General features: G+C 49.1%; 1 protein-coding gene across 15 annotated transcripts in view; it reads left to right on the plus strand.

Annotated features, from left to right (window-relative positions):
• Positions 1-7,952, plus strand: part of RBMS1 (RNA binding motif single stranded interacting protein 1) — a 214,022-nt gene extending 206,070 nt beyond the window's left edge. For all 15 annotated transcript variants that reach the window (XM_072811154.1, XM_072811148.1, XM_072811147.1 and 12 more), the window contains 4 exons: positions 1,554-1,664; positions 2,773-2,853; positions 4,555-4,639; positions 5,305-7,952. In XM_072811154.1, the coding sequence (XP_072667255.1) occupies positions 1,554-1,664; positions 2,773-2,853; positions 4,555-4,632 (270 nt within the window). In that variant the 3' untranslated portion in view covers positions 4,633-4,639; positions 5,305-7,952. The remainder of the gene's footprint in view (positions 1-1,553; positions 1,665-2,772; positions 2,854-4,554; positions 4,640-5,304) is intronic.
• The last annotated feature ends 10,571 nt before the right edge of the window (positions 7,953-18,523 follow it).

Below are 18,523 nucleotides of genomic sequence, written 5' to 3' on the forward strand. Positions count from 1 at the left end.
TGCACGCTAAAAATTTAAAAAGAAGAAATTTTCTATGAAATGCATTAACAACAAACAGTTTCTGACACACATCTGTCTTTTTTGGGCAACTTTTAGAGACAAAGCCGGTACATGTCCCAGCTTAACATCTTCGAGGAGACAGTGGTAGTGTGTGCAAGAGGTTCCCATCTGAGGGCTTGATCCTTTTCCCCACCCAGCTGAGACTGCCTGCAGAATTCAAGTGCCTGCACACCAGTCTCTGCCCTCAGTTGTGTTCTGGTTGTCAGTAACAGTGGACTGAAGGGAGATACCGGCTGCAGTCATGCCAAAAACATTAATATTGGTAGGATGTGTCAGAATAATTGCACTCTCATGGAATTGGGTGATTGCAAAAGTGAGAGGAATGATATGATCCATAAGAATATTATATAGGATAAATTAGAGAAAATGCAAAAATTCAGAAATAGGATTAAATTTCAGTTTAAGACAGTGAATGTACCATTATGCAGTCATTAAAAATGATGATGATGATGGCTATGCACTAAGTTAGGTAAATATTTATAGTAGAATGTTAAGTTCAAAGCAAAAACCCAGAATATGAAACTGTTTATGTACCCTGGTTGCAACTCTGCAAACATGCCAAGGCTAGAATCTGGGCAGTAGTACCCCGACGGTGCTAACAGCCACGTATTAGGAAGAGGATGGGTTGTGGGTGATTTTTTTTGGGGGGGAGGTCCATTCCCTGCCCCCCCCCCATTTTAATTTTGTTTTAAATGACCAGAATTTTTTTCAGTGAAATCAAAGAATCTGAAATTGGATTATTAATCATATCTGAATCTCCTTCCCTTTCTTGGCACAAAATTATAGCTGAAAGTTCTGAGAAACAGTGGATGAAGAATGTGATCTTGATCCTGACAGCTTGATCTTGAATCAAATGATTATCTTGTACAGAACACTTTTAAACAAGATATTGTATTTATAAATACTCAGTATGGCCTATTGTTTTGTGGCTGCATGAAATATCAACTGTCATTTATTTTTTTAAAAATTAAGAAAGCTGGGGCGCCTGGGTGGCTTAGTTGGTTGAGTGTCTGCATTCGGCTCAGGTCATGATCCCAGGGTCCTGGGATGGAGGTTGCTTCTCCCTTTCTCCCTGCTTGTGCTTGCGCTTGTGCTCTCTCTCTCTCTTTCTCTCTGTCAAATAAGTAAATAAAATCTTTTTAAAAAAATTGAAAATTAAGAAAGCATTTCTGCAACTCCAGCTAGCTGGAAATAGTGTTTCCTACTACAGCTCCGCCTGCTGGACTAGCTTGCTTTACACTGGAGTGAAAGGAAAGGCAGGATGTTTAATGCAGTGATTTTGGTGAAATGAATGTTCTTTTAAAAGTTTTAAGAAGTATTATCTAGAAGGTTTTTAGGAAATTGTTTATGATACCATAAGCAAGTTTGAGAGGAGGTTATTTTGGTTTCACATTTCTCAACAAACTAAGGCATTTCCTTTGCAAAAGGAATGACACAATCTTAACTCCCTTCTTGAGTTTATCTTACTCTGCGCTTGTCTCCCAACTCCCTAGGGGGCCGTGTTAACTCCCTCCATGGAGCACACCATGTCACTACAGCCTGCATCTATGATCAGCCCTCTGGCCCAGCAGATGAGTCATCTGTCACTAGGCAGCACCGGAACAGTAGGTGGCAAATTAATATCATGTGTCTCAGCAAACAGAGGAGGGTAAATTAATGCAGCCTTTGTCTTCCCTCTCAGTTACAGGCTCTGTGATGTCAGAGATTATGTCCGAGCCCCTCTCACCCCTTACTTTGCCTTCCACATGATTAATTGATGACCTAAATGTCTATCCTTTGGGTATCTCTCCTTTACCAGAATTTGGCAACCACATACGAGCACACCTTGCCCTAATCTCTAATGCCATTCATTCACACTACAGACCTGGTGTCATGAAGCAAAAGATGAAAGTGATATGTGGTGGTAAAGGCAGGGAATTTTTTCCTCACTTCTTTTATGGAATTTGGGGGCACTGTGTCACAGTCTTAGGATTGACTGACTTCTCCAAAGTCCAGGAGACTTGGGTTGGGTTTTGAGGTTGAGCCTGTACTGGATGAACTTCCAGGGTTGATATTTATCAACATAACATTTAGATGGTAAGATGGCCGGAGGCTTTTATTGCAGACCATATCGATGGTGGCTGAAAAGAACAAAGGGAAGTATGTTTTCCTCCCTTACATTCAAAACCAGCAGCAGCTTCCTGTGAAGGCTCAATCAGGTCCACACACATCCAGTGAGATCAGTAAGAAAGCCTGGTTGCCTTTGGAAAAGTATGACTATCCGCATCAGGAAAGCAAGGGTCCATTTCCTTTTCAGCCGTGATCTAGTAAAGATCTAGCAAGTCATTTACTCCTTGGGTCTCCACCTATGGAGATAATTCTAGATACTAATTCAGGGGGCTGCTGAAAAAAAATGAGGTCCTTTGAGAGAAGACCTTCTAAAATAGCACATTTTAGTGATACTGAGTTATTGAGAATGAGAAGCCTTAGTGATCTTCACGAATGTATTTGTTAGGAAATCCAAAGAAAGTTGGGAGTTAGTTTGGACAACTTCGAAAAGTGGAGATATTCACTTTGCTTTCCATATGGCATACTTACTAAGCTTTGAGGTAGCTTGTTTAAACTTCTTCTTTGAGATTTCCAAATACTTGACATCCCATCTCAAAATTCTCCAGGCACTCAGAATTTTGCGTGGCTTATCATTTCCCATCCTGACCATATTCTTCTTTTCAGTACATGCCTGCGACATCAGCTATGCAAGGAGCTTATTTGCCGCAGTACACACATGTACAGACAACGGCAGTTCCCGTTGAGGTTGGTACAGACCATCTGATGGCCAATCTGGCAATGAGTAGTTTAAGAAATGGGTAAATTAGGTAGAACTCAAAGAAAAATCAATCAGAAGTCAAATATTTCCATAAAGAATTGAGTTTAGAAGGCATATATAGCTAGGGTTATTTTCAACTATGAAATGTAATTCTTCACATACAGATTAGTGTAGCAATATCCAGGCCATAACCCCCAAAACTCCCAGAACTGTTTTCCAAGCTTGTAGCACATTTCAAACCTTTCAAGAATCTGTCTTATCTCCTGCAAAGGGATACTTACAGGCAAATTAAGATAGAGCCGGAGTTTGCAATCCTAGTACCAAAGGTTATGTTAATAATAATAACTACAAGAAGAAATCAGTTATCACGAAGATAGTTGGAAAAAAAAAAAAAAAACACCAATGTTTCAGAATTGTAACAGGGATGAGAAGCAAACCACGCCTTTTTTAATAGAGGCTGTTAGGATAGCTAAGTAACTTTTAGTGCTTGTTATGGAAGATAAAAATATAATAATGATAGTAGAAGAAGACTACTATTTGTGTTACATTTGGACAGAAAGCAGAGAGAGACAAATACCATATGATCTCACTAATATGTGGAATTTAAGAAACAAAAGCAAACGAACATAAGGAAAGGGAAGGAAAAGTAAAAACCGAGAGGGAGACAAATTATGAGAGACTCCTCAACTATGGGAAACAAACTGAGGGTTGCTGGAGGGGAGATGGTGGGAGGATAGGGTACCTGGGTGATGGGCATTAAGGAGGGCACTTGATGTAATGAGCACCGGGTGTATATGCAACTGATGAATCACTAAATTCTACCCTAAAACATTATATGTTAGCTAATTTGAATTATATATTATATGTTAATAATAATACATTATATCTTATAATACATTATATGTCAACTAAATCGAATTTAAATTTTTAAAAAGATTTTTTAAAGGATTGGACAGAAAGCATAGCATTTTCTGCAAAGTACCCTTAAAATTCCAAGGAATTTATCATCCCAATCAATCCTACCCACTAAGCAGATCCCATAGGTTCCAATTGCAGAAATAGCCCTAGGACTGTGGTTGGATTATTTGGGGCATTCTTGTTGTGTTTTGTTTTCTGCTAATTGAATTTGTGTATTTATTGACAGCCACAGTTGCCAGAACCTATATTCCCTTATTTGCAATTCTGAACACACAATAAAATCTGAAAATAAAAACTCTCTTTATAACTGCCTTAGTAGTATCTGAACTGATACAAGACAAAAATCTTAGCCCACTTGCTGTGCATATTTCTATCTTTCTGTGTAGACCTGGTCATGTGTTTGGTGATCAGGTTTAGCCCTAGGCTGCTCTGGATATGTTCTGTAGTAGACCGCATATGCCTACCATTTTTCAAGTTCTAAAAACCAAAAATAGTGAATTCCAAGTCACATCTGGCTCCAAGGGATAAGATATTTGTTTGATAAATCATAGCTTGACATGAAAAAACAACTCATAAAAGTTGGGGTAGGAGGTTCTTTGGGTTTGTAAGACATCTTAACTCCTTAGGGAAATAATTAACCTTGAAAACCCTGCATAATACTAAGAAAATCACTTTTAACGAGTGCTTGTTTTTTAAGATGTGAAACTCAGACAGGAGGAGCAGAGTTTGGATTTCATTGCTCATGTCTCATCTGCTCTGCTTTGTTGTAGGAAGCAAGTGGTCAGCAGCAGGTGGCTGTCGAGACGTCTAATGACCATTCACCATATACCTTTCAACCTAATAAGTAACTGTGAGGTATGAGGGAAACATCTTTGTAACTGTAGGGCTCACGTCAAGGAACGTCTAGGATTCTTTTATCATAATGGTACTTAGAATAGCTAAGATTTGGTCACACCACCTGAATCATGGCCAAGGAATCCAGTATTATTGAAATGTTAAAATCCATGATTTTGTGGATTTGCAAATTGTCCCAAACGAACAGTGCCTTATTGTATTGAAGTCAAGTGTATGTCTGCTTTCTCATCCTCCTTACCCCTCCCACCCTAAAAACCTGTAACATTATCAGGACACCAGGTATCAAATTTGTCCTGCAATACATGTATCCAAATTTATATTGCTTTTAATACTCACAAGCTGAAGGAAATAGAGCATAAGATTTTGCTCCATCTAGTATTACAGGAGTATAGCAATATCTTGACTATGAATTTAATGTCAGTATCCTTAGATGGAGAGTTCTGGTGCTCAGGTAAAAGTATGCTGCGGGTCCCAAGTTCGAAAGGTGGAGTCAAGGCATAAAAACTGCCCTCAGTTCCAACATTTATTGGTTTACCACCAGTGAGGAGCACCACCTTGCCTTTCTCAAGCATGTATTACCTTTTAAATAAGTAAGAGGTCACAAAATTCTGTGCTGTATTATACCAAATGTACAAAAGCATTTATCTTTCATTTTTCTCTTCCAGATGTACAGAAGGGTGTTCTTACATGAAGAAGGGTGTGAAGGCTGAACAATCATGGATTTTTCTGATCAATTGTGCTTTAGGAAATTATTGACAGTTTTGCACAGGTTCTTGAAAACGTTATTTATAATGAAATCAACTAAAACTATTTTTGCTATAAGTTCTATAAGGTGCATAAAACCCTTAAATTCATCTAGTAGCTGTTCCCCCCGAACAGGTTTATTTTAGTAAAAAAAAAACAAAAAAACAAAAAACAAAAACAAAACAAGATTTTTATCAAATATTATGATGCAAAAAAAAAAAAAAAAGGAAAAAAGAAAAAAAAAGTAAGAAAAAAAGAAAAGAAAAAGAAAACTTCAATTTTCTGGGTATGCACAAAGACCATGAAGACTTATCCAAGTGCATGACCGGATTTTTGTGGTTTTGTCCATTTTGTGTTTAATTTGCGTTTTCTTCAGCTGTATGAAATGGGCTCTGACGTTTAAGTAGTCCGACGTCCCCCATGGTGTTCTGTGCTTGCAGTGTGAGTGTCGCTGTACTCAGTGTTGCCCTCCGCGTCTCTCTTCTTAGCTCTCCCGTTTTTCTTTCAACGTAGTGTGAAGTGTCTTCTCCTTTTCTATGAATTCCAATTTGCCTTAACTCCTTTGATGCTGTAGCTGTTTCAGTAAAAGTTAGTTCAAACTAATGATGTAGAACGCTTTGACCAAATGAGCTGGTCTATTATGCCTTGTAAAAACAGCAGCATAGGGCTTTTAAAAGGTAGTCAATAAAAGTTGCTGAAATTTTGGCTTTTTTAAATATGTAGTAGGTGTTTTTAATGATTTTTCACATAATGTGTAAGGTAGTGAAATGCAAGAAGGGAAAAATGTTTTGTGTGAAACACATTTTCTGACTGGGGAACTTTTAATAGGGTAAATTGTTTGTAAGGCTGTACGCCAACAGTTTCCTCTGATAGTTTGACTGATTTAGGATATCTGCTGTATGATGCAATGTAAAGTCTTTTTTGCCTTTTTTCAGGAAAAAAAAAAAACTAACTCGATGTTCTAGATTTAGTGTAGGTAGCGTTGGGGCTGGGGGCGGGGGGCGGGGGCGGGGAGTCACCGAATGTTTTGTCCTTCCTTTATACTAATGATAGTGCTTTAGAATGAGAATTATGCCTGAGATCTGGCAAATGGAAAAACGTTGCTATTGCAACTAAATGGCAAAAGCTAAAAGTAAGGATTTTATCTTCAAACATAAGCTGAGATATGAATAGAAGCGAAACGATTGGCTACTAGCTCTCTCTATTACATAAATTTGAGAAATAAAAATTCCTTGGCACTTTTAAAGGTAACTTCACCAAAGACCGAAGAGCCAGTAACCAGTAGCTCCACCTTGTCTCAGCATCCTATCTTCTGTGCTCTTTATTTTTGCCGGACCAGTTTGCGGTTAGGAGAATGTGCCTTTTTTTGTACCTTTGCATTTAGGTTTTATCATTTTAATTGATGTATGGACACACACAAACAAACAAAAAAGCATGAAGGAAGATTTGGATCCAAGCAGTGCCACACTTTACATCATCACTACAAGTGTTAAGTGTAAAGAGAAACCAATTTTGAAACTATGAAATTCCTGATTCATAAATACACAGTTATTTCTACTTTAGTACATATAATAAGATAATTCACTGTTATTAAAGCTCTTTTATTAAGACAATTGCATACGTTTGAAAAGCAATGGTAAATTAAGTTGTCTTCCAAAACTGTGTACTTGTCTGGTCAACTGTGTGTGATCAGTTATCTACCTCAGAGTCTGTTTTCTTTTGTGCTGGGACAGGTTGCTGGCCCTCCCTGTTTCCACAGACCAAATCCTCCTAGCTCAGGAGCTAGGGCTAAGCAGTTATTTCTTTCGAGTATTTTTTAGTTCTTAAATTTTATGCTTGTATTTGATTATAGATGTCAGTGACATTTCATAGTTTCAAAAGTCCTTGCTGCTCTGAGAAGTGTAGATTCTAGTGAAAAATTACATAGTCATAAGAGAAATGTGTTTTGTTTTTGTTTTTGTTTCCTTTTTTAAAGTTGTGGTATTATTGGTTCTATGCTCCCTGGAATATTAACTGCTTTGTGAAAGTCCAGACTGAACGCAGCACCCTCCTTGTACCTAGTACATTTATAAACCTGGGTCTCTCACTACTTGATATTTTTGCATTAGTTAAGACAGAAATTTGATAGCTCGGTTAGAAGGGAGGGGAAATCTGCTGCTAGATATGTCTGAACTAAGTGCCATACTCGTCTGGGTAAGATTTGGGAAACATAACCTCTGTACATACAAAAAAAAAAAAAAATCAGTTAAACATCACATAGTAGACAGCCATTAAATTATAAAAAAAATTAATTTATGAAGAAAGACCTTTTGTACAGATTGAAAAAAAGATTTTCATAGAGATATCTATATGATCAAGAGAGTTAATTTTTTATTTTTGTTTTACTAGTGCCACAAACTTGCCAGTGGTAACTTATTTGTCCGGTTCAAGATAAACTCTGTAGTTTCCTTCCTAGGACTTGTTGTTAAACGCCAAAAGACATTTTTGAACTGTACATTTGATCAGATTGTTAGCTTTTTCTGTTTTATTTCTTTTGAAAACCTTTGAATAAAAAACATCTGAAATTTTATTTTTCCTGTCATCTTTTTTTTTTTTTAAGTAGGTTAAATGTATATCAGAATTTCATGCATTTCATTTCTGATCTCTTTCTTCAGCCCAGTCAGCGGGTTTGAAAGTGACTTGAAAATCAGTTCAGATTCACCCTGTACTCAAAATACATTTCCTTGAAAAGATTTGGAAAAACCTTCCCACCTCCTTTTTTTGGTCAAGGCCATGTATAGGCAGCAGGGACGTCAAGGACCATCAGCTGCCCGCATCTCATCTTGGCCAAAGCCCACCGCTGGTCTGTTCTGGAAAGCCAGAGAGCCAGGCTCCTCCGACTGTGGGAAGGACCCGCGCGGCGTCAAGCAAGCGCGGGCTCGAGCACTGGGGGGCCTCGGCCGGGCCTGGACGCCGTGGCCTCCTGCCCCGCAGGATTGAGGGTTCCCGCGTCCTGAGGCTCCTCGGCCACCCGGTGGCCCCGTCGCGATGCGGAGGGGTGGGGGGGGCGCTGCTGACCCTGTACACGGGGCGGGGCTGCGGCCGGGAAGGAACCAGGCCCCCTGCGGAGGACGCGGCCTCCAGGGAGGAGGGTGTCGGCAGGGGGTGGCCTCGCCCGCACCGGAGCTGGGTGGCGCTGGGTGGCGGCCGCCGGGCAGCTTAGAGACGCTCCTCGCCGCAGGCAGCTGAGGCCGGGGACAGCCGCGGCCTTCACGCCCCGGGTCACACCCGAGAGCACCTGCCGCCGAGGACCGCGGGGGGGGGGAGGGGCCGACGCCCTGGCGGCTGGCGAGCACGGGCCCCGCTGCACAGGCTGGGTGGAGGCTGGGCGGAGGCTGGCCGGCCCGAGGCTGGGTGGAGGCTGGTGGAGGCTGGGCGGAGGCTGGCCGGCCCGAGGCTGGGTGGAGGCTGGGCGGAGGCTGGCCGGGCAGAGGCTGGGTGGAGGCTGGGCGGAGGCTGGCCGGCCCGAGGCTGGGTGGAGGCTGGTGGAGGCTGGGCGGAGGCCGGCGGAGGCTGGGCGGAGGTTGGCGGGAGGCGGGCGGAGGCTGGCGGCCACGCCAGGGGGCCCACGGCCGCGTTCCACCTGCGGGTCCACAAACACGGACGGTAGGCGGTAGGAGGACGGCGCCTGCCAGCCTGCGGGGCTCCAAGCCGGCTCAGGTGTGGCCGACAGCTCCCTTCCTCTGGAGGAGCCGAGGGGTCCCGCCGCCTTGGGGGGCTTGGCACTGGCACCCCCAGCCCCTGCCCAAGAAAGGCTGCGCACTTTGTGCCCTCAAATGGCAGCGCGATGAGACAAGCAGCGCGGAGCCCGCGCCCGCCCCACCAGCACGGTGCCCGCGCCCTGCAGCTCCTCCCGGGCCGCCCCCGGTGCCCGCGCCCTGCAGCTCCTCCCGGGCCGCCCCCGGTGCCCGCGCCCTGCAGCTCCTCCCGGCTGCCCACGGGTGTCCGCGCCCTGCAGCTCCTCCCGGGCCGCCCACCGTGCCCCCGCGCCAGCGGCTCCACGCGGCGGGGGGGGAGCCGGCCGGACGCCGTGACTCCTCCGCGGGGCAGCGGGAAAGCGGGGCAGGTCCGCGGCTGCTCGGAATTGCAAACAGGCGGCTCTGGATTAAGAGCAAACGTGAAAGCTCCTCTTCGTTTCATGTTCGACGTGACTGCGAGGCTGAGCCTTGATCTGCGCTGTTGCATTGCTCGTTTGCAGGAGCTGCGGGTCATAAGGGGACGGCGGGGACCTCCTGCCGCCCAGGGCCCCCGACCCCACGCTCCCCGCTTGCACCCCCAGTGACGAGGCCCTTCCCACCTCACGGGCTCCCCGGGTCTGTTGGCACCAGCTGTCACACTGGCTGAAAGGGTCCGGTTGCAGCCGTGCGATTTCTTGGCGTCAGCCCTGGCTGTGCCCCCGACGTGCGGCGGCCTAGGCCAGTCATTCCCACTCCTGAAAAGACAGAGTGTGTGGACGGGGCAGGAGCGAGGACTGCGGACTCAGGAGGACGGGACAGTGACCATAAGGGGAGCACAAGGGGCCTTGAAGCTCTTCTATATCCTGATTGTGGTGGTCACAGAAATTAATGTGCTAAAATTCACAGAACTGTACACACACACCCAAATAAAGGCCTTTTAATGTGTGTCCACCTGTAAAACAAAATCTTTTAAAAAAATGCGACAAGTCGGTCATTCTTCAGGTGTGGAAAAGTGCTGGCTCCGTGATTCTGTGGGTCAGCGCTCCTTGGGCTCTAGGTGCCCGCCTTCAGCTCAGCCTCCAGATGCCCCACAGGTGACCGGGGGCAAAGCCTAGAGCCCGGGGAGTAGCCGGGCCTCCCCTATCTCCCCTGTTGGTCCTATCCGAATACCTACAGGTGAAATGGTTTCCAGGTTGACTTCTCAGACACACCGCAGCTCTAAAAGCTTGTAGCTAATTGAAATGTTGATTTTTTTTTTTTGATCACAATAATTGCAATAAATACATGTAATGGAATATTATACAGTCTTTTTTTTTTTTTTTTAAGATTTTATTTATCCATGAGAGAGAGAGGCAGAGACACAGGCACAGGGAGAAGCAGGCTCCATGCAGGGTGCCGACTTGGGCCTCGATCCTAATACCCCAGGATCACACCCCGGGCTGAGGGTGGCACTAAGCCGCTGGGCCACCTGGGGATCCCCACGCAGGGTACTTTTTATTTTATTTATTTATTTTTTTTTAGGGTACTTTTTAAATAGCATCATGCGTGGGCAGCCCCGGTGGCCCAGCGGTTTAGCTCCGCATTTAGTTCAGGGCCTGATCCTGGAGACCTGGGATCGAGTCCCACATCGGGCTCCCTGCATGGAGCCTGCTTCTCCCTCTCTCTGTGTCTCTCATGAATAAATTAATAAAATCTTTTAGTAAATAAATAGCGTCACGCGGCCTGTCTACCCTCTGTCACATGTTCTGCACGTGCCAGATTGTGGATTTGCCTGCCTAGTTTTCTGAACAGCCCCCCACCCCGACCCCCCGACTAAATCTTGAGAACTCGTATATTTATGACTTTCTCCTCAAAAGTCTCCGCAGGAATCCCATTAAATCCGCACTGTCACACACTGTGCTTTGACCCATGCCTGACAGCAGGAACATTGTTCCTGGCCCTCTTGCCTCTTAGCTTCCTACTTGAGAAATACTGAAGGAACATCTTTCATTCTTGCTTTATAGTTTTTTCCCCAATGTTTTAGTTCTGTCTTAGAGGGAAGAGGTTCTGTTTCCCTCAACTCTTGCTCTTCCAGTGATCCTTTTTATTTGGTTTATAAACTTTTCATTTACAAAACTTGGAAGCAATTTATAGGAGACACAACAAAACATTTAAAACCAGGGCTTGGGAGGTTAACAGTGAAGAGAGAAGGAGAGCACAGAAGGTAACCCTGCAAGGCCAAAAGGCCTCCACCAACCCTATAGTCGAAGCTCCATTTTGAGTTTCCTAGCAGCCGAGGTGAAAAGGGAAAACGGTACACACACCTGTAACACTTGTCAGTGTGTTGACAAATCCTCTGAAAAAAGACGGTATTATTAGCATTGTTTGGAGACCCCCACAGGAGGCCCTGGGCGGTGTCCACCCTCTTCCTCTGCCAAAACGGTGACGCGTCCCCAAGGTGGTTGCAGGTAGGGCCCCTCCGTGAAAGCCAAGGACACGGCACCAAAGCACCGGTCCGTGAAAGTGGCCCTGGAAGGCTTGTGGTAAAGCTTCTCAGTTAAGTGTCTTCCCAGATGTCCTGGCGTGTGCATCCCTGCCACCGGGCCTGCTCGGCCGACGCAGAAGCTCAGGGCGTCCTGCAGCAGCCGGGGCACCGCAGATGCTCCTTCCCCTCCACAGTCGGCCGCCGCTGCCCACCACCCGCGGGGCGGCCCTTCTGCCTGCGGCCTGGGGTCGAGCCGCGGGCCGCGCTCGGCCTCGGGCAAGGCCTGTGGCTGCGGACGAGAATCCTGGTGCTTCCCATACCTAACCCTGCAGCCTTCCAAGGGCTCTCAGAAGTAGTAACGCTTCTCCGCTTCTCCGTTTTTCTGCCAGAAGGTCCCCGATTGCCAAGGAGGAGAGCGTAGGCCACCCCAGGGATGTTGAGGCACAGTCCGCCAGGGCCCACCGTAAACACATTTTCATGTTTCCTCCTCACTTAATGGGAATCTTATGTTCCCCTATCTTTCCCTTTTTCCCCAAAAGGATTGTGCCATTTTATTAGTAATTTTTTTTTTTTTAACTTCGAAACACAGAAGTGGCAAGTGCACTACAAAGAAGCTGTAGCCTGGGTCTTCGGAGAGCAGGTTAGGGACGCACACCGCGTGGCCCCGCAAACCAGGGCATTCTCCCCGGGACGGACCCGACCGCAAAACTAAGGAGGACAAGGCTAAGCCAACACCAGCGGCCCTAGTCCTGTCCCTGTAATCAAAAGATCCAGCTCAAAATCATGCATTTAACGCTCGTGCGTTCAGTCTCCTTCGGCCTGACTTAGCTCCTCAGTTTCTGTTGGACTCGCTCGACCCTGGCCCAGGCAAAGCTTGGGGGGGCCAGGTCCTGTGCGGGGGCGCCTCAGGCTCGAGGCTGTCCGAGGGTTCCACGGGTCTTGCCCCTTTGGCAGGACCATCTCCAAAGCGAAGCCGTGTGCCCCTCGCTGCGCCCCTCGGGGGGTGCTCGGTTTCCGTTTGCCCCGTTACCGGTGTCACTCCCCGGGTGGCTTCACCAGGGGCTTTCTGGCCGCCGTGGCCGTCCGTGAGCGCTCGGTGGGGCAACGGCCTGGAACCCGGTACTGCCCTCCCTGGGCTTCCTCAAACACTGAGTTTATTCATTTACTTCTCTATGTGAGTGTGGCCTCGGGGCTTCCTACTGTGTCCACTGGTTCTAATCTGTTACAACCATTATTCTTTTTGATGCTCAAAGGGTCCCTAACTTGGTCAGTGGGAGCCCCGCAGGCCCGCCTCTGGGTCCCTCAGGTTCTGAGCCTTCCCTCGCCCTCTGGTACCGGCAGGAGCCCGCGCTCATCTGGTTCCTTCCCGGGCCCAGCTCTGGCTTCTGCCATTTCTCCGAAGGGTCCTGGTCCCCTTGGGTGGAGAGTGGTAATGAGGGGCCTGAGGAGGTGAGGCCGGCCGGGGTGGGGGTGGGGGGTGCACTGCTTCCAAGGTGTCCGTGGGCGGGGCTAGGGGACGTGCGCGCGGGTGCGGGTGTGCACGTGCCTACATTTACATCGTGTTTTCTACATTATCCATAAATAGGGATGAACATTCCAATCCAACGCCTCGGGGTTTACTTTCCCTTCCTGCATTTGGGATTCTCGGCCGGCAGACAACCTGGCTCCCGGCCTGTCCCCCCGCGGGTGACCAGCCTGGCAGCTGTGACAGGTCACCCTCTTGGTACCGATGCCGCAGCCCTGCTCCCCGCGCCCAGGCTGCGCCAGCGGAGGAAGCTGGTTCTCCTCCAACTCTGCCCAGAAGGACGCAGGGACCGGACGGCCAGGGGCAGGCGTCGCTCTGCAGACACGGGGCAGGGGCTCCCGCAGAAGAAGGGGGCCTTGTGCGATGCCATACATTTCTTACCCACCGCCAGGGGGCTGGGGGAGGGGGCTGGCCCGGGATCCGAAGCGCAGGAACGGTGTGGACGGGGAAGAGCCGGCGAGGAGATGCAAAGACATGAGAGGACGTCGGGGAGAAGAGAAGGAAGAGGGGCTTGGGAAGGGGGGCTGGCGGGGGTCGCCCGAGTGCGGGAGGGGAGACGGGTGAGCTGCTGGCTGCCACCACCTCCCCAAGCCGCTCTCCGCCTCCCCGTGCGCTCGCGGGGAAATCCAGGGAACACGAGCTGCCATCCCCGGGGCCACCAACGCAGCATCCTGCAGAAGCCGGGGCGCCCGGGAGCCCCGTCCCCGGGGCCAATCCGGCCGGTCCTAGAGCAGCGGCGCTCCTGTCCCCGCCCAACCATCCCCCCACCCTCGAGCGAATCCTCAAGTCGGAGATAAATGCCTTGGAGTTCGGGGAACGCAAAGAGCTGTTGAGCCCTGGCCGGGATCAGAAGTGGGGTGAGGAGCCACAGGCCGGGGGGCCCGGGCTCCCCAGGAAGGGGAAGCGCGGGGCAAGGGCTTCCCGCCGTGGATGCTGAAGAAGAGCCTCTCTGTCTCCTGAGAAGAAGGACCCGGGCTTTGCCCAGCGAGCTGCAGTGCACTGTGGGGACGCTCCGGGCCTCGGACGTTGCTTAGGGGCTTCCGCGGGGGCTTCCTCGGTGGGGCCGCGCAGGTGCGCCCGCCGGCCCCCAGCCCCCGGCCCCGGCCCCGGCGCCCACCCGTCCGCCCAGTGCATCCGCGCTCCGGGCCTCAGCGCGCGGAGCCGTCGTGGTCCCTCAGGGCTCGACCTCTGGAGCCCAGAGGATGCCCGAGCGGCCTAGTGCTGCCGCCACTGGGAGGGACGTGGAAGCTCTTCTTGGGACCCTCCGCCCTCATCCAGGGCAGACCTCGAGAGCGGGGCGGAGGGCGGCACATCTGGGCCCCACTCGGAGGCTGAAGCTCAGCGGGGCCTCTGTCCTCCTCCCCGCGGCAGGGGAAGCTGGGACGCGTCTGGTCCTCACTGGTCCTCGCCTCTCCCCAGAGTGGCTCCCCACTGCCGGGCCTAGCAGGGCCCCCACACCCAGGGCGCCCCACCGGCCACTTGCCCCCAGAGCAGCTTGGTGGAACCTGGGGACAGAGGAGGTCCCGTCTCTCGGTCCTCGGCCGCGCAGGCCTGAGGACCCCACACTGCCACCTGCTGGGACCTTGTCAGAACAACCGTACACCTGGGCCCCCCGCTGTGTGAGCGTGCCCCCCCCCCCCAGCTCTTCTCACCCGTCTGTCCGTCTGATGGGTCCGCGCTTATACTCCAATCTCATGTTCGCCAGTAACCCCAAACTCTTCAAGTGGGGTTGCCAAGAGGTGCCAACAAGGAACGATCGTCCAAGAGAACGTGAATTGCTCCCTTCAGGGAGGAGATCCCCCCAATAGTTAGGTTCAGATCAACCAGCCACTGCCAGCCAAGGGGTTGACTGGGCCCCCGTGTGGTTGAGCCGCTGCCTTGGGTTCCGGTCATGACCCCGGGGTCCTGGGATCGAGTCCGCATCAGGTTCTCCCTCTGCCTGTGTCTCTGTGTCTCTCATGAATAAATAAAATCTTGGGGGGGGGGGTTGCTTGACTGATCGACGAAGCAGCCGGTGGTAGGTGGGGACGTTGCCTTAGTCTAATGACTTTTTCCCATATGGAACCAGAGGGACTGCCAGTTTGGAGACCACAGCAGACACAAATCCAGGTGTCCTTCCAGCTGTCCCCGTGGGGTCTGGGAGAAGGGGACTGAGCCCGGGGTAAGGGCGGCCGCACAGGGTCTGGCTGTGGAGGGCGAATGGGGAGCTGCCGAAAGCTGCGCGTTGAAAGGCCTGCGGGGTCCATGCGAGCCACCCTTCTCTGCTCTGACCGCCCACCACGGATGCCTTCTTCTGAGTCTCACAAGGACAAGCGCTGTGCAGACTTCCAAACTGTTTCCGCAAAGCCAAGCCCCGTATCAGCAGTTCCTGAAACTAGCATTCCGGTGCTACCCCCCAGCTGAACGCCCTGGCCTCTGTGACCATCACTTCTTTCCTTCTATGTTAAATTATTTATAACCCTATAGGCCAATGACCTTTCTGTTTTCTAAGCTCAGCACAGTGACTTTGTGAGCTGGATATTTGGTTTGTTCCTCCAATTTGCTCTTTTTAACTTTCTAATGTCCTAGGAGGCTGACTTTGGGGGCAGCACCCAGCAGGCTCCCTGGCCTCTGGCTTTCCTCTGGGTTCGGCCAGTGCAAAGAGCTGCAGAGAGCTGGGGGGCTGGGGGGACGATCCGGTGAGGCTTATTGCCCCGGCTTCCTCCCCTGTGGGCCACAGATTGGCACTGTCCCCACCATGGTTGAATTGTCCCCCCCCCATAATTCATATGTTGAATTACAGGTCCCCAGAACCTCAGCATGTGACTGTATTTGGAGACAGGGGTTTTAAGGAGGTGATTAAGTTAAAATGAGGTCACTGGGTGGGCCCTAATCCAATGTGACCGGTGTCAGTGGTCCTAAGAAGAGGAAATCTGAACGCAGACTTGTGCATAAAGGGAAAGCTACGCAAAGACACATGGAGAAAGCCATTTGCAAGCCAAAGAGAGCAGCTCCAGAAGAAACCAACGCTTGCCAGCACCTGAGCTTGGACTTTTAGCCTCTAGAATGAGAAAATAAATTTCTGTTGTTTCGGGCCCCCAGCCACGGTACTGTGTTGGGGCATTCAGAGCAAACTTACCCAGTCCCTCTATGGAATCACAGGTGCAGGCGCGCTCCCTCTCCTAGAAACGCAGGCCTCTCCCAGGTGTGGATCCAGGAGCAGGGGAAGGAAGCAAAGGCTCCCTGCTCTTGCTGCCCCTCACGGCTGGTTTCCCTCTCCTCAATTGCCCCGTTAGAGGGCACCCCAGGAGTCCCTAGCGGGAACTTCCACCCACCCACTTGTGTCCCCCGCAGTTTGCCTGAGTCCTTCCTAAAATGTGATCCTACCTCCCCGAAACACCCCAGAGCAGTTCACAGGGTCGCTGGGTGAGGTGAGAGGGACCCTCTGCCACTGTACTTTGTAAAACAAAAGCAAAAACAAAAACAAACCCATTTTTCTGAAACTCCTATGGTGACAAGAAGCTGTTGGAATATGCAACCCAGCAGGGGGCCTTGCAAAAATGAAAGACACGGGTCTGTGCGACCGGTGATGCTGGCTGGCTGACTCTGTACCGGTGAGTAAGAAAGTGACTGTTTCGAAAAATTCATGCCTTGGAGAGAACACTTGGCAATTTAGAATGGTTTCCACCATCGTATATGTTTGTTTCTGAAAACAATGTTTTCTCTGTGAAAAAAAATTCTAGTATGAACGCATTTTTAAAACTGGGAAGTGGGAATTTTCTAAATTATTTAAAAATCTTTCAAATCTGTAGTTTCAGAGAGCTTCAAGCATATCCAGCTAGCTAGCTAATCTATCATCTATCCGTCTATAAAGATGTGCATCAGCTATGCTCTCTCGCCTTCAAACTTTTTCTGGGTTTGGTCAACGGGAAGCACTTTGAATTAGATTATAAGAGCAGTTGATTGATGCCAAGGAAGATGGAAATTTATTAGTAAACTTTCAACAGGGGCAGCTGGGGGGCTTAGCGGTTGAGCGTCTTGCTTTTGGCTCAGGTCATGATCCTGGGGTCCTGGGATCGAATCCCGTATCGGGCTCCCTGCATGGAGCCTGCTTCTCCTCCCTCTGCCTGTGTCTCTGCCTCTCTGTGTGTCTCTCATGAATAGATAAATAAAATCTTTTAAAAAAACAACTTTCATTGGCTGGTGGTTGTGGCTAATAACCTGAGTCATGATGGAGTAACTATAGACGACAATGTGCTTCTCGCATTATCTTTGTAGCATTGTTTTGAGCCACGATAGTCACCAAAACCAAGTATTAAAATAGACTGCACTTCGAATCAGACTTCTGAATCCTTATCCCAAAGTGATGAAGCAAGCTTTTCAAGTGGAGCATGTCCAGCTCAGTCACATGTAAATATAAAATGAGCATATGACACTAAGAGCATAGTAAGAGCAAAAAGGTCATTTGGTTATTTTTTGTACCCGGGAGAAAATAAAGAGCTTAATGTTCTTTCATCTTTTAAAATGTTCTCTCTGTGGGTTTTGCACTAACATATGAGTTCAACCGTATATGTATATTTATGAATAAATAACAAGTATTGGGGGCAGCCCCGGTGGCGCAGCAGTTTGGTGCCGCCTGCAGCCCGGGGCGTGATCCTGGAGACCCAGGATGGAAGCCCACGTCGGGCTCCCTGCATGGAGCCTGCTTCTCCCCCTGCCTGTGTCTCTGCCTCTCTGTCTCTCTCTCTCTGTTGCTCATGAATAAATAAATAAAATCTTTAAAAAAAAATAACAAGTATTGGGAGACTCTGCTTAAAATCTTTGATTGATTGTGGTGAACCATCCGACAGCTTGGAGACCACTAAGCATAAGGGGCCAGAAAACAAAACACGTAAACAAAAACACATGACTGTTTCCAGAATCTGAGAACCTCAGATTCACAATTCTATTTTGCTGGAACCATTTTAAAGAAAACAAAGGGGGGGAAACATGAAAGAATGTGTGACAGAGGGACAGCCAGTGCCTACAGCTTTCCACATGAGCTGGGGCGGTAGCTCCTTTGGCTGAGCCACTACCTTTCAGAGAGTTTGGGAAATATCTGGGATATAGTGGGAGGCCCCAGGGACCACCCAGTAGTAAAACCCTAAGTGAAATCCTTCCAAAAACAACAGGCAGGATGAGGGTGAGGCCTCCCAGCTCCCTTCCCAGCGCCACTGGCTCCAGCTGCTTGCACCTTAGTGGACCCCGGAGAGTCCCAGCGGGTGTGGGCCTTGGGAACCAGCCTCATCACAGGGCGTACTGTTTGGGGGGTTCGGAAAACACTCTGGTGCGTCCCCAAGAACAGGAGAGAGGGGGAAGCCGCCGGCATCCGCTCAGCAGTCTCCTCTCTAAACGCGTCCAGCAAAACCAGGACTGGGCTCCGGGCAGAGCTCGGCAGGACGTGCAGGTGTTGGCGG

This window comes from Canis lupus, chromosome 34 (genome assembly GCF_048164855.1).
Source record: "Canis lupus baileyi chromosome 34, mCanLup2.hap1, whole genome shotgun sequence".
In the NCBI taxonomy this organism is placed as follows: domain Eukaryota; kingdom Metazoa; phylum Chordata; class Mammalia; order Carnivora; family Canidae; genus Canis; species Canis lupus.